This window comes from Empidonax traillii, unplaced genomic scaffold, assembly GCF_003031625.1.
Source record: "Empidonax traillii isolate 1590-97213 ecotype Southwest subspecies unplaced genomic scaffold, ASM303162v1 scaffold155:size2260171, whole genome shotgun sequence".
Classification (NCBI taxonomy): Eukaryota; Metazoa; Chordata; class Aves; order Passeriformes; family Tyrannidae; genus Empidonax; species Empidonax traillii.
This window is the reverse complement of record NW_020955348.1, coordinates 2076420-2092796: the sequence shown is the minus strand read 5'-3', so window position 1 is coordinate 2092796 and position 16377 is coordinate 2076420. Positions and strand designations below refer to the sequence as shown.

The 16377-nt window shown below is 36.9% G+C and overlaps 1 protein-coding gene across 1 annotated transcript in view; it reads left to right on the top strand.

Annotated features, from left to right (window-relative positions):
* CACNA2D3 (calcium voltage-gated channel auxiliary subunit alpha2delta 3) overlaps window positions 1-16377 on the top strand; it is a 247363-nt gene that overhangs the window by 133909 nt on the left and 97077 nt on the right. The window contains exons 11-14 of the mRNA XM_027884815.1: window positions 802-819; window positions 7618-7689; window positions 8436-8516; window positions 12486-12560. Of these exons, the coding sequence (XP_027740616.1) occupies window positions 802-819; window positions 7618-7689; window positions 8436-8516; window positions 12486-12560 (246 nt within the window). The remainder of the gene's footprint in view (window positions 1-801; window positions 820-7617; window positions 7690-8435; window positions 8517-12485; window positions 12561-16377) is intronic.

Sequence of the window (16377 nt, the reverse complement as noted above, 5' to 3'; positions counted from 1 at the left end):
TTGAACCTATAATACTTTGGTTTTCTGACTTCCTCCCCTACAATGGGTTTTCTCTTTTCTAAAGTGAAAACAAAACCCATCCTTCAACTCTTGATAACCAAGGTATTTTATATGTATTGGAGTCTCCTGCCTGCTCTCCCTGCCTTTTTATGTGAGTTGTTGCTTACAGTAAATACTGTGCATACAACCAGGGTTGTCTAAGAACATCTGTGTGATATAAATATGCATATATGCATAAACACCTTTTATTTGCATATATGGACATATAATCATACTTGTCTTTACAGCACAGAAATGTATTGTTCTATGCATAATGTATATTATGCATGTATTGTAACATGTTTGCATAAGCAGTTACTAACTTTTTCTTACCATTTTGTTTTTCTTTCTTCTGTTATGGAAAATACAGCCTGCTACTTTAATATGATAATCTGCTCTTGATGTCATTTAAAATTAAAACTACCTTTATGTTGAATTATATTTGTGTGCAGGAAGATGGAACTACTTCACAGTTCAGGTGTGATACCATATCTGATGAGAAAACAATCCCTCTCATTGTTGTGGTATTTAACAAATTGCATGGTACTTTTGTGATACCTAGTAGAGAAGCTGTCAAATAACTCAGTTAAAAAGCCCTCAATAAGTTAAATCAATTGGCAATGTAAACCTAGTTCCTCTAGTTTCTTTCCTTTATAGTTTGTTTTTTAATATGCTTTTGATTTTATTAATACAACAGCTAAAGTAGCTGTTCAAATTAATTTAATATATAATGATTGCTTGTTCTGTTTTGTTGTTTTCCAGCTCCCTCAGGCTCAAAAGGTAAAATATTTTAATCCAATCTTAGTCATTCAAAGCAGTCACCAGTTCTTCATGTTTCCATGGTGGTGTGAGTGTGGTACAGCAGTGATCAGTGAAATAGTTCACTGTGAGGGGCTCTGGACTGGGCTGCAGGCAGGGAGTTCACATCCAGCCCAGCTGAGGAACCTGCTGAGAGCAGCTCTTCGAATGTATGAGCTAGCCTACAACTTTGAAACAACAGGGAGGCTATTTTATCAACAATTTGAAATAATAGTAAGGATTACAAAATATAAAAGCACCCTATTACTCCACGTGAATCATCTCTGGATCATTTTATCTCTATTATAGAGACTGCGGAACCCGTGGTATAGCTGGTACCCTTTCACTGATCCCCACTGTATCTATCAGCACACCTCTGAACACATTCAACATTTGACTTCTCTAATAGGTTGCATAGTTTTCACAGAATGTGCTTCTTGCCTTTAAACCATTTCTGCATCGATATGGTATGTTAGCAGAACCACCACTGCACATCATGGTAGCACAGTGATTGTGGCAAAGGTGAAGAATTGCTTGATGCCTGTTGCATCATCCTCATATAGTTCACAAATATAATTAAAGCTTCCAGAAACTATAAAAGGTTTTGTGGTTTTGGTAAAAAAATATTAAAATGGAAAAAAGGAATGTAATACGCTGGGAAATTGCAATACTTGTCCAAATCATTCTTATTGTTCTTGGTAATGTACCTTTAATGACTCCTAATAAGGAGTCACAGCAATTAATCAATTTAACATCATTGATAGATTATGACAAAAGTTCAGTTGTTAATGAAAGCTATGGGTGAAGTGATCTTTAATGAATAGCTTTCAAAGAATGGTGAGGACCTCCATGGAATTCAGAACTTAATAATGATTATCTTTTTAGTTTAAAAAGCAAGAATATGAGATGGGAGCTTTTATTTTTATAATGCTATGTATATTTGAAATTTTCTTGTTCATGGAGCTCAAAAAATTCTATTTCAAATCTGCAGGTAATGTGCTATTTTGTGACACTGGGCTGTGTCTGTAGTTTGTTCTTGTTTTGATAGTTGCAGAACATGGTACCGATAATGTTGCCTTCTGAAAATAGATGATTTAAAGAAATATTTTGTTTACAGCTTCCAGGAAAAGTAGAAGGACTAAAAGAGTGGCTAGACTGACTAACTTGGGCTTTTTCATACTCACCTGCTTGTCTAAACATTTGTGCCAAATGCTTCTCTTAGTTTGCGGAGAGAAGAGAGAGCGAGGCTGTAGTGTGCTGCTGCAGAATTTACCAGATTGTGTCATGTAGTACTGTATTACCTATTCTGCTGTCTACAATTCTGAGCTATTAAATAATATTTTGGTACAAATTACTAAAGTTCAAGGGTAGTGAAAAAGCACACAGTTTTCATAGAAGGTCAAATGTGCTGATTTTTGGAGTGTTTACAGCTTGAACAAACGAATGCAGAGCTAAAACCACACATTTTGTATATGCATTCATAACTGACTGTGGTCTAGTTGACTGTGTGCTACTTTTGTGCAGAGAAAGAGGAGAGGGATGGGAAGGAAGGAATGGGATGGGGAGGAAGGACAGACACAAGTAATCCCTAAAGGCTTTTGATAACTTCAGGCAAAAAACATTCCTTTTTATAAGCATAGCCCGACAGCTTATGAACAAAAGAAGAGAATCTCTCTTGCTCTCTGCAAGGTGAAGGGAAGCAGCACAGCTGATGCATGCCTTTATGAATGACTTAGTCACTGGGGTACGTGTTTTGCCATATGGTGTCTGAACTTGCACTGTATTTTTGTTGGAATCTATGTATCATCTTGCAAATGTTTTCTCTATAAACATTTCAAACAGTCATGTCTCTCTAAACATGTTCACTTTAATCTTTGAGTGATCTGAAAGAAAAATGTGGCATTTCAAGTTTACCTTTACTATTTTGTATCCATTATAAATAGTTCATCATCTTGTTGAAATGTGTTATGTCTTATGTGTGACAGACTTTGGCCACAGTCTTTTCAGTGTTTAGTCAATGTTCTATGGCGATTAGCTATTGATTTTGAAGACCTGTAGGTTCTCAAGCAACAGTTAAATAACAATTAAATCTGTGACTGTTATGCTCTCTGCTCCAAGTCAAACCATTGCGAATTCAGAATTGGAGTGCAGGTGAAATGAAGAATGAGGAGTTTAAGGTGGATATGTCAGTTGCACCATGATGTTTGTCTTGAAAAGATCTTTGTGATATATCCTATATTTGAAAAAAAATAATACAGACCCAAAAAAAAAAAACAACCAAAAAAACCCCCTCACCATAATTTCAGGCAATAGAGGCGCTGATTTACTATGGTTATGTAGCTTTCAGAACAAAATATATCTAGGAAGAGCTAATGTATCTGAAAGAAGGAACCACTACCAGACAAATGCAACAAGTTCATATGAATTTTACTTTCCTCTATGTTGCTTTTCTGTATGTTTTTAGGTAGCCACCCCACAGGGCTGTGAAAATAGCAGTAAAATAAACTAATAACTCAAATGTACCAATTTTCAGATTTGGTTTCCAAAATGACCTTTATCTTTGAAATGCTTAGGAAAACAGCTTTTTGTATTCATCAAAGAGGAAAAGCTGTTCTTCCTTAATAGTTAAAAAAGGTGTTTTGTTTCCTAGTAGGAAAGCTTTACTTGCTTTCTTGAGCAAACACAGCAGGAGTCAAAAGCTGTTGCTCTACTCCTGCTGTGATGTTTTGTTCTACTTTGCTTGAGTGAAGAGGTAGAAGTGAATAAATTAGGCACACAAATCAGAAGCAAGTGGTTGTGTTTAGGAACATTTAGGATTTTTTTTAGAATGATTCTCTCTCAAATGGAATCAAATTTCCTCTGTAGAGAAATGTTTTTATGATATTTGTTGCCAAAAAGTTCCTGACAGCTTTCTTCTCTCTTTCTGTGTTAACCCTTAACTTCTGTAAGTAGTGCTGTGCCCTCTTTTTATCTCGATGCTTTCATCTCTCAGCTGTTTGGGAGCATCATTTATCATTTCCTACATCATTTACCTTATACTTTGAAGAGCTAAATTAACTGTCACTGGGAATAGAAAATAGAAAATTTGCAAAGCTGCTATTTCATTGAAGTGCGTGACTAGTGATTTTAACATTTTTATAAAATGATAGTAGTTAAGTTGAATCTAATGAAGTACAGAATAATTACAAACAGTTTGATTTAGCGTTCCTTTGGATCTGTTTCCTGCTGATGAGGTGCTGTTGTCTCACAGTGCTGGATGTGAGGCCAAACTTGAAGTGGCTTACACTAGGAGGATCTTTGTTGGTTGTTTCTGAAGATGTATTTGGGCTTGGTCTGCAGGGGAGGTAACCCTCTACAGCAAGGAATTACGGGGAAAATTGTAGAAATTAAAATCTTCTAAAAAGTGTTTTTCTCCAATTATGAAACTGTTCCTGCTAGGCATTACAGGTCTGTTTGACTTCTCAGAGAGTAAGTTCTGTTTTTTTATTCTTAACACCCAAGAGACATTTAGCCTGGGAATGCATTTTTCCTCATTCTTGAGATTTTATTTTTTTTTTAAAGTTTTGTTATTGTTTGCTCAGCATTTTTCACACTGAGTGTCCATGACCCTTGTATAGTTTTCTGCCTAAAACTGTTACCACTACATCTTTTCAACAGAGCAACTTTCTGTGGCAGATCACTGGTGCTGTTTCTTTCATTCGTCATTTTAGATGATGAATGTCGTGATAACTTAGAAAATCCTAGGAAGTAGTTGAAAACTGTGCTTTTCTTTGGGGGTCTGGTTTTACTTTCTCTTGCCAATGTGATCCAAAGTAGCAATTCTGAGACAGAATGTACTGGTGCATGTTGGACTACGAATTTGTGGTGTCCAGTTGATGAGTTTGGGAATCATAACGATTGTTTACATTTTCTTTTAGGGAAAAGCATATAATAATTGAGTAACAAAGCAGTTTATTGCTAATTACACAATAACATGAACTGTTAGATTTAATACAGTCATTCAGAGACTTTATCATTATTTACTGTTTGTGATACTTAACATTTTTCATTGTGTTAACTTCTAATTAAATGGTAATTAAAATAAAAATTCTAGCCAGTCCTGAGGATATCGGTGTTTGCTCTGAATATAACTATTATAAGCTGAATCTTTATCAGTGATTAGAGCATATATTACTGGTCTGAGGGTTTTTTCCTCAGAATCACTAAATTTTTCAAACATTTGCATGAGCTCTTTGAACTCTGCTACATGTAAGAAATTGTCAGACTTGAAAAGCAACAATGCAAAATACCTAGATCATTACTTCCTTTGGATTTTTTTAGTGGACTCTAGCATTAATTGTCTTAGCAGAAATAGCCAGTGGCTAACATTCTACTATTTCAAAGCATTTCTGCCAAAATGTCATTGCCAAGCAGATTTGCCAATTGAATTGCCAAAGAACTTGCCAATTCTTCACTATCTAACAATTTTGTGAAGCAAATGCTGCAGCTTGAGTTGATGACTCAGTAAAACACTGCAAATTCGAGTCATTACTCAGCCAGTTATTTGCTGACTTCACTTGTGGTAGTGGCCAACAACCTGCTCATGTGGCCAAACAAACAGAAAAATGAAACAGGCTGGATTATACAATTGCAATTCTGTAGAAGTGATTGCAGCAGCCAACTCTAGATGGTACTTGTAGATATCTCATAAGTACAGGGCAATCACTGTTACATGCTCCCACAGATAGTTTTGAGAGTTAGTGAGCTGTTCTTTTAGAATTTCCAAGGAACTACAGTCTCTGGGGGTTTTTCCTCCATTTAAAGAATTTCAAGTACCCTAAAACTCTACTGACAGTCCCTTGGCCACATCCTATCCATTAAATTGTTTCTAGTAATCTCTTGAGAGTGAGTGGACTCATAAAATATTACTGTTCTGGTACTTGACAAATGCATGATGTCAGAGAAGAACAACCCTGGGCAATCATATAAAATCTCTAAGCACTTCAAAATGTCACCTCATAATCAGCAGAATGCTTTTTCACTCCCTGGTGTGTATGGGTTTGGAACTATTGACTGTGATACCTCAGAAGGCTTCTCTCCATACTAATCATGTCAGTGTGCTTGAATGTTCTGCTCTGGCCAAGGAGAGTCAATTCTTTCACTAGTTTGGCAACATTTGAGTTTCAAGTCCAACCTTAGAACTCCCAATGTTTTGCCAAGTTTTGGGTTTTGTGGTTTTTTTGCTTAGTAACTTACTATTATTCCCTAATAGATCAAGGATTATATTAAGGCTGGACATATCTCTTCTTATGACCAAGGAAAACAAAAAAAAAAAAAAAAAAAAGAAGAGGACATGACCATAAATTCCACCTTATCCCTAGTGATTCCTTATCGAATGTAAACCTTCTTGAGTCAACCCCATTTGTGTTCCTGTCTGATGTCTGCAAACATTCCTTCTCACCATTAAGATAGTGCCCTCCTTCAAAAAATATACTTATTTGGGAAACTGAAATCCTCCTGAATTAGATTGGGAGCTGCAAGTCAAGAAATTTTCTAGATTTTGTTTGTCTGATTTGTTATTGTGAAATATGCTTCATGAGATATCTTTATCATTACAAATGACTTTCCTGAAGATGTGGGGAGCTGATAGCTGTTGCTTCTTTACAACAAAAACCTTTTAAACAATAAAGAAAAAAAAAGAAAAAAATATTAGAAATTCTACCTGAGTACAGAAAGTGGGATACTGATGTAGGAGTAGTAGGAGAATATCACAGTTGCAGTTGGGCGTGACTGTCACCTGTAGTATTTCTCAGGAAGTTCTCTATTGCCGTGTCCGTTTGGCTAAACACAGGTGCAGCAAGGCAGACTTTGTATTCTACCAAATCTCCACTTGACATTATAACTGTCTGTGTCAAATTTTTAAATGTTGGATAAGCCTCTTCAACTTTAAGCATTTGTCCCTATGAACACAAAGAGTCTAAGAGTAACTCTCAGCCTCCTGCATCATATGTAGATGGTGAAGATCTACAGGCACACACAGGAGTGCTTGTCTTGGGCATCGCATTTTTAGTCTCTGCTTTAGGGCAGAGATTTAGTCTGCCCAGAGGGCATCAAGAGAGATAGTCTGAGCACTGTCACTCCCCTATGGCCCATGATAAGCGTTCTACATGTTCCTCTTGGGTGGAACCAAGGTCAGAAGATCTGCTTTCTCCTGAAATTGAAGAAATACGTTGAAACCTGATGTGCAGAATCAGCTAATGCTTCATGCCGCCTCTGTCCAGCGAACTGAAACCGGATGGAGCAAAGATGCTCCTGGGATCCTCACTGGCTGTCAGCCTTTCTACCTCAGCTGTGTTGGCTGATGAGATCTCAGCCTGGACTCCAACAAAGTGCATGCAGCTCATGACCTCTTGTTCTTTGTTGCGAGAAAAGAGCCTGAGGCAATTTTGGCAGAGCTGACACTGGGAGAGATGTAGAACAGACCTCCAGCTGCTTTGCTACTGCACATGCTGCTTCCACAATCCGCGTTTCAGCCCCTTCTCTCTCATGGGAGAACTGCAGTAGGAATGAAGATGAGGCATCTTTCCTGTCGGTGGAGGTGGTGGGATGGGCAGAGCTGGTACAGTTCAGATGGGGCTGGGGCTGGGCTGGGCTGCACTGACTGCAAGTTTAACAGCATAAGTATCATTTAGATATATTGCTTTATCTCATTTAAAATGAAAAATTGTAATTGAAAAATGCAATCACATGTCTGTAATTGTTCCACAGTTCTTAGAGATAGTGTTTCTTTTTCAAATACAGCTTGCTGATGATCAGGGATTGGTGTTGATGACAACTGTTGCCATGCCAGTATTTAGTAAGCAAAATGAGACTGTAAGTATTCAGACTATTTCTGTCATATGGTAATGATGGGACTGCAATGAAATTGCTTTCAGGGACTTAATAACATTTTAGCCAACTCTAAAATTTTTCTTCACTTCTTATTTTGTCTGTAGTTAGTATCCCTTTATTAGCATAAAAATGTGGAAAAACAATTCCAAATAACTATACTCTAGAAACCAATATAAAATGATGAAACCCTATGTCTAAGAGAAAACCTCAGATGACACTAGGCCTTTGGGTTTTCTTACTTCTGTATTACTTTTTTACAGAGAATAATCTATATAATTTTCATCTTTGCACTGATATAACTCAGAATTTAATTAGATTATGTTTATGTCTGTTTATCTTTAATAATTTAACAGGTTGTTAAAGAAAGCTAAGTGTACTTTCCCCTTAATGCCTCGTCTTTCTCTTTTGTTTATGAAATGGCAGGAGAAATTGGGAAAGAAGGGAGTAACATTTTTAACAGTAGTTTTAAATTGAAAACCTATTTTGCGTGTGAAATTTTCCTGTTGAAGGATTCACTCTCAAACGCTTGCATACCTTTTCTATGTGAATTGCAGATAAAGTAGGAAGGAGCAATATTATTGATTAAATTACTGCTTGATCAGCTGAGTTCCCCACTTTTTAAATTATTTGTCTGTAATCACTTCTGCAGTGTAGCTGTGAGGTGAAATAAGTGGTGAGAATGTTTTTATTACTGTGGTTCTGAGTACATCTTTTATTGTTCTTTTCAGAGGTCTAAAGGGATTCTTCTGGGAGTAGTTGGCACAGATGTTCCAGTTAAAGAGCTTTTAAAAACAATTCCAAAATACAAGGTAATACAGAAATGATGAGATATCATTTATACTCAGTATAATACCAAAAATATAATTTATTTAGTACATTGATATATTTTACAGTAATGTAGTTCCATTATTTCATTAATTTTTCTCAGGAATTTTAGTTCTGCAATGTCTGAAATCAAATGCAGTTTTTGGTATCAAAATTAATATATGGCTTGATCTTCACATTTTTGGGATCAATGTGCTCTAGAAGGTAATATTAAGTATTGTCTGTAATCAAATCAGTTAAATTATTCAACCGCACAATCTAGCCAGAACACCATGCAAAATAAGCAGAAATTCAGGCTGAAAAATTCTGTAACTTTTTATGAAAACCTATCTTTAACCTGGCTTTAGGCTTCCTGTTTGTCTGTAGTACCTCCTGTCCAAATTCTGTGACTCCTGGAATTAAAGCAAGTGACACATTGCAGGAACTTAGACAAGTTCCTTCCTAACCAGACAAGTGGTTCCTTCCCTCCTCCCCAGCATTTGCTAGGTATTTCCCTCTACTTAGTTTTCCAAAGTCAGAGACAACTCTACTATAAAATTTTTAAAAATTAATTATCACTAAAGTTTTTAAAATTTGATACACTATATCTCTTTTGAAATGTGTTTAACTCAGTAAAAATAAGCTTCAGGCAAATGCAAGGATATAATTACCTTTCATTTAAGTTTGATGCAATACATTAGTATGTCACTACTTCTCTATGTCTGAAATATTTTACTATAGTGCTCTTTAATTCACAAGTGAACATTAAATTCATGTTTTCCAGTTAATTCCTAGTGGAATATTTTTGCATGACAAACAAGCACATAACATGACGCTGCAGACAGCCTGTTTTAAGGAGTGCAGATATTGGAATAGGTACTTTTTGACATGTACCCATACTGAGCATATTACACTTTCCTTTTAATTGGCTGCCATGCTCTCATTTACTGATTTCCAAGAGGGTGAAAGAAGAAGCTGACTTGTGGATAGCTTTGAATATTCTCACATGTGTTTGTAGATAATTCTAGTTAGGACAAAAAAATTCCTCATATCAATTTTAATGCTAATTTGAATACATAAGCAATTACCAAATGATTTTCTAGATTAACATGCAGTAACTAGAAAATTTAAATGAAATGAGACTTTGATAAAAATAATGCATAAAATAGTGGCAAAAACGTTGATAAGGTGTATTGGATTAATTTCCTGTGACCTGGATCCCACAGGCCAGGTGTTATGCAAATGGAGCAGAAAGGTTGTCCCAGTTGGAAAAAAGTTGAACACTATGGGAAGAGGCAGCAGATGAGTGCACACTGATATCAGAACACAGTGACAGAGACATTGCTGATCAGGATCAATAACAGGGAACACTCTCAGTACACTGACCAACAAAGTTTGTTAACAGCAACTCATATTATACGTTTGTGTTTGCAGAAATATTGCATCAGTAAAAGGTAGCAGAGGAAGGAGCAAAATGTGCTCCTTTGCAAAATTGGAAGCAATGGAAACAATCTTTGGAGCAGCCTTCTAGTGAGCTATGGGAAGAGCAAGTTTCATTTGTAATGAGAAGGAAGAACAGTGTTGTGGTACCTGCAGAAACAAAAACTTGGCTGTGCATGGCTGGATAGGAAAAACCATATCCCAGTGACTTTATTCCTAAGTAATCTCTAAGATTTGGACATAGTCTGAATGCAAGAACTAGAGAGAGTGGGGGCCCTAAATAACAGGTATTGCAACATAGTAATTCAGAAAAGGAGAAATTTTTAAGACTTGGTTTTCTGTGAAAGCAATATAAAATCCTCTTGCTGAATATTAGACTTTTTATTTGAAGGTACATTTTATATTGCAGGAGGTCCTGCAAGTGAGGGTTATTACAGGAGGCACCAATATCGTGCAATACAGTTAGATTAGTGAAATCACTTGAGTTACAACTTCCAGTCTCACATACCATAAACAAAGACTGCAATGGCAGGAGCATAATCACCCCTGGGATCCATTCCTGTAGAGGCAACACATGAAATAAAATTCACACAGGGATATAAAATGATTGCTTAGAAAGAGAAATCTGCTGACCTGGAATTCTCTCAGCTTCGATGAGGGCGATTTTATGCCAGGGAAGATGGATAATAACCAGAAGCTATTTTCAGCAGTCGTTATCTAGACTAAACTTCCCCAGATGTCAGTGGCAGTTCCTCTTGAATAAGGTGGGATTGAATTTAGTAATATAGGACTTCCATGTGGCATTTTACAGCAGTTAGAAAAAGGTTTTTTTGTTTCTGAATCTACCATTTGGAGACAGAGTTCAAGGTTCAAAATGGCAATGCTGCTGTAAGTGGGAGTATCTCTCAAACCAAGGCATTTTATGTGCAGAGACTGTGCAATTTCACATATTGCCCAGAACACAATAAAATACTACCCTCGGAGTCTGGGTATTTTTTCCTGTGAATTATACCACCCACATTTGTTTCCTTACCTGACTTCCATTGCTTGGATGTCATTCCCCAGCTATGAACACAGACAATTATACTTGAGATCTGCTATTTAGCCAACAGCTTATTCCCCTGTCATACTATAATAGGTAAAATATGTCCACTGTTATTATTTTGGTTATCCCCCCTTTATGAAGAGATGCCAAGAACATATCACCTTCTATTACTTTCACTGAAGTTTATTGCTTTAGGAAAACCGCTAATTTATGAAACAATCTTCTCTATGGCAGATACAGTTGACCATATACAATTATTCACACAGAGACACTATAAATCAACCTGGTGTGTTTTCCCTGTGACCTCGCCACAGTATCGTGCTCTGGTTTTGTACTTCCAGAGAATTACAGAAGCTGATAGGCTTGCTCTCCTTTTTGCCTCTTCGAAATGATTCTGACTTGTCAGCCTTGCTCATGTCGCTTCATGTTAGACAAATTCCTAAGGACCCACTTTAGCAAAGCATTTAAGAATGCCCTCAAGTAAAATAAAAAGGGTTTCAGTAGTGAGAATTCTAAAGTGAACATTAAAGCAAGAAAGTTCTAGAATTTTGAGTTTGATTTTTACTTTATTTGTTCTCAATAGCCCAGTGCATTAAGTTGCTAAAAAAATAAGAAAATATATATGTGGTGTTATATTATGTTACTTAAGAATTGAAAAAAGCAGGTGAGAAAGGATAGTGAGATGTGCTCTGTGTGGCAAACGTTACATGGTGAACCTGTAGAAAAATTCTGCATAAGCAGCAAGTTTATGCTAAGAAGGGATGTTTGAATGACCACGTGAATGATTTGAAGGTACATTTATTGCATTCAGTGGATGCAATCAACTGTGTAATAGGCGTATTGTCAAAAAGACTAGTATTGTTATTTAAATAAGTACAATGCTAAATTTGATTACCAATACTGCTAGACCTCATAAAGCATTTCATTGTCCTCGAATAATCTCCAGTTCCATTTAGTACAAATATGTATATTTAGAGGAGTTTCTTTAGAAATATGCCTTCTGTGGCTTCAGATGAACTGGAATTAACAGAGAGCCTATAAATGGGAAAATGTAAATATCACATATGACAGGTCACTGCTTGCTTGCTATAGCTGTACATTCGTTATCTTTGATTTAAATGGTTCTTTAACAACAGCTGTTGAATAGGTGAAGTAAGCTGTGCCTCACTACTCCTGGGAATAGGTGAATTTACTAAATTCCAGTACCTCTGTGCTGGGCACATGGTGTGTGTCACAGGCTGTGGCATCCCATATATATGTGTATATATAACTCACTATAACACAACAAGTGTTACGCAACACAGAAACAAGTGACCTGCATAGGAGAGTGTTTGTGACATTTTAAATTTATACTACGTGCTGAATTCATCACAATGTCACGTTCTCATTTTCACAAAATGTCAAGTATCTTTGCCTATGTTGTAATAAAACACTGTGGATAAGGCTTATGAATTGCTAATTAGTATTTCTTTCTCATTTACTTTTACAGTTAGGTATTCATGGATATGCTTTTGCAATTACAAACAATGGATATATTTTGACTCATCCAGAACTGAGGCCTTTGGTAAGAATACTATTTATCAGTCTATTACATTTTGCTATATATGTTGCATTTGGTTTTTTTCTTGGTGTGAATAATGTAATATAAATGAAAAATAATTAAATACAATAGAGCAGTTACTTTATATGGCTTTATAACACATTATAGTTCTTGGTAAATTTAAATCTGGAAACAAAGGTTAGCATGAAAAAAAAAACCCAGGGAAAATAAATATACAAGTTGCTTCTGCAGAAGATGCAGACCTCCATTACTGCAAAATAGCAAAGCCAAAAATTGCTGTAATTATGTTCATTTTACAGTGAAATGGAATGTCGGAATGCTCCAGCACTGTGTAATAACCCCTATTTGTCATGCTAAAGTGTTAAAGTTAATTTAATATATGTGCAGAAATTTCACTAAAGCATATTTTTAAGCAAAATAGGATCACTAGGGATTTTTGTACTAAAAGAGAAATAGCGTCAAATTTTACCTTTAGTTTCCCTTATCATCTTGTTTGCATTAATCAGAGAAAGAAAAATAAAGTGCCTGTTACGCAAATGTTTATCAACTTGACGCCCCAGAGAACTGGTACATTCCTGGTTGCATCATTGTTTAGGAACAGCACTTCCAAGTGTTCCATCACTAGTGACTCCCAGCAAAGCCTTGGTATTAATAGTTCCACTGCTGTATCCACATGGCTGCCATATGTATTTCTCTTGCAGGCATTTCAAGTAATCTCTGATTTCAACAGGGTTTTAGTAGAAAACAAACATTAACTGGGGGGATAATGTAGTATGAAAATAAAATTATTGAAAAGCGTGATTTATTAAGTCATTAGCGCATCTGATGTTTTCATCCAGCAAAAGAATTTGTCTTTCTAAGATTTGGACTAGGAATTATACACTTAATTAACATTTGTATTTGCACTTATTGTTTCCCTGTTTATTTTTTAACTGGAGTAGAGTTTATGAAAAGTGCAACAGGGAAACTTCAGTTGGTGAATGGAAAAGTATTTTCAGAGTAACTTCACAGTAAAATGGACAGACAATCTAATGGCAACCCAGACCATAGTATCTTGGAAGCAATCTTAAATTATTTAATTGTCATTTTTCTTCTAAGAATATCACCCATGATTCTGGGTAGTAGATTTTTTTTTTTTTGCAACTATGGAAAGGAGGAAAATACCTGAAGAGAATATGGATAATTACTGACCAATAAACAATACAATTCACAGAAATGGCTCTTACAAATTATCCCATTGGCTTTTTCACCATTCAGTGGTGAGTCACTAAATCTACATATCCAGGTATAGACAGCTCAGACCTTAGTCCAGTTAACGTGCTCCAGTGACTGTTCATCTCTACACTCCCTACAGATGATTTGTCATAATTTGTCATATTTGTATCGTCTTGTTTTATGGAAATTAGGACCTCTGCTACCCAAACATATAAATATCAGGGAGTGAAAAACTTCCAGCCTCTATAGAAGCAGTTTACTTTTACCATCTTACAGATGGTAATGAAATCCAGGAGCAGTGGATAGCTTAGACTGGCAGAGGGTGTCACCCTCTCCCTTATTTCTGTTATGTTTTAATGAGGCAAAAGGTGATGTGCTGTTACTATCCCTCACCCCAGTATACATTTTGAAGGCACTTATTTCATTACCTTATACAATCATACCTTTTAAAATCAAAATGTTGGGCGGTAGCCCATGAGCTGTCAGCTAGGGGAACTTGTGATATATTCATGGTCTGTTCATTTTTTGGAAGAGTCATTTCTACCTCTGGATTCTGTCAGTAGTGGGTAATGAGAGTCTTCTGTTGACTTCAGTGGAGTTTTTGAGAGTGAAGTGATTGCTGGCCTGCGTCCTTAGTTTAATATTGCAGGCCAAATCCTCATACTGTTGTAACTAATGACAAAACATCTCATGAAATTTGTAACAATAAGTGTGTGGAAATAGGCATATAGGTCTGAAATTAGATAGTTCCTTAAAGATATTATCTAAAATTATTTGTGTGTCTTAGAGTTATACTCAAGTTTCATTGATCTGACTTGATCCACACTGGTTTATACTCTTGTTTTCCTACAGTTATGTAAAATTAGAATATTACTGGACTCTCAGATTCCTAACCCCAGTGGCCAGATCTGTTAGTTCTGAAGCTGATGTACTTGTTTTTTAAGGAATTGTCTTCTGGAACACAAAGCAGAGAGGCAGGATAGCAAACAGCAAAGAGTGCTTCCTCTGGCACCAGATTTTTATCTAACAGTGACCAATACGTGGAATCACTAAGCTGGCTATATTATCTTGGTGATTATCCTATTGGATTTATATTTAAAAAGGCTTTCTTTGGAAATTTCCTCTCTTGTTTCTCCTGCTGTTTGGGGGTTTTTGTTTGTTTGTTTGTTTGTTTGTTTTGTTTCTTTGAATAAGCTTGGCTTTTGGTGAGGACGATCAGTTGGGTGCCCATGGGCAGCCGGTGGGAGGGATCGCAGGAAGGAGAGGAAGGTGCTACCTAAATCCTCAGCAGGTACTCGCAGAGGCTGGGACTGTTGCTGTAGCAGCCCCGGGACCTTTCCCATTAAGTGTCCGAGTGCCTGTTAACCCCTCAGAAACTCGGATTTTGTTCCAGCCGTGCTCCTTCATCCAGCGGCGGCCCCGGACAGGCTGCACTGCGGGGCCGGCCCAGGCGGTGGCGCTCCAGCACCGCTGAGGGGCGCGGGGGGAGCGGGACGAGCCGCGGTGACACAGCCTGGGAACGCATCCCGGGAACACATCCCGACTGGAATCGAGGTGGAAAATTGCCGTGGTCATCCCTCGGCTCTGTTTCAAAGCCTTTTTTCTTTCTTTTTTTTCTCTCTCTTTTTTTTATTTTTTTTTTAATCATGTATCACGACAGTACGCTTTGCTTGTCTTCCTGTATTACAACCTAAGTCGCCTTTCCTAGCAAGAGTACCCCAGTGGGAACTCCAGAAACTATAGCTGATGCTAATAACATAATTTCTTTTTTTTTTAGTATTGTTGCATCAGAATGCTCCAATCTGCTGAATTTGATGAAAAGTCTGTACTTTTACAGTGTAGTGGGGTTTTTTTCCCACATGAGAATATTTCCAGTTGTGTGATGTAATTTTGAATTTCATACTGAGTTGAAACCCCCAATTCACTGTTTAAAAAAAAAAATGTTTGGGAGTTCAGAAACGAATTTTGAGATTTTCGAGGCAGTAACTTGGTTTCTGAGGCTTCTTACCCATGTTGAAATGTAGACACGAGGACACAGTTTTCCTCAGCAGCGATTATGGCAGATTGAATCACCTGCTTTTCAATAGCCTCTTAACACTTGCAGTATACCAGGTGTTACACCACTAAATTTTAAAATGTAAAATATGTCATCACGCTGTTACAGTTTGCCAAAGAAATTAGTTTACTCAATGTAAAGGGAGAGTAAGAAACAAATACTTTCTACGTCCACTTATAAACAAGCACCACATTAATCGTGGCTGCTTGCTCGTTGCTGCAACTGTCACTGTACAGTCTGTTAAAGGTTGGTGCCAGAGGAGAATTGATTTCTCAGGAAAGTGTAGTGGGATTACAGAGAAATTAAGGAATGTCACTGAAAGATTATTGTCTGCCACAGTCACAGATTGCCACCCTTGTGAACCTTATCTGGAGTCGGGGGTTTGTACTGTTGCCTCTCTGCCCCAATGTTTGGTGGCTTTCAATGAATAATAGCAAGATTGCTACTAGGTTTTATGAAGCCCGTGGCTTTTTTGATCCATGGTTAGCAATGGAATTTTTATTTTTGTTCAAGGAGTGGAAGAGGGATTTTTTTTCCATAATTGCTAGG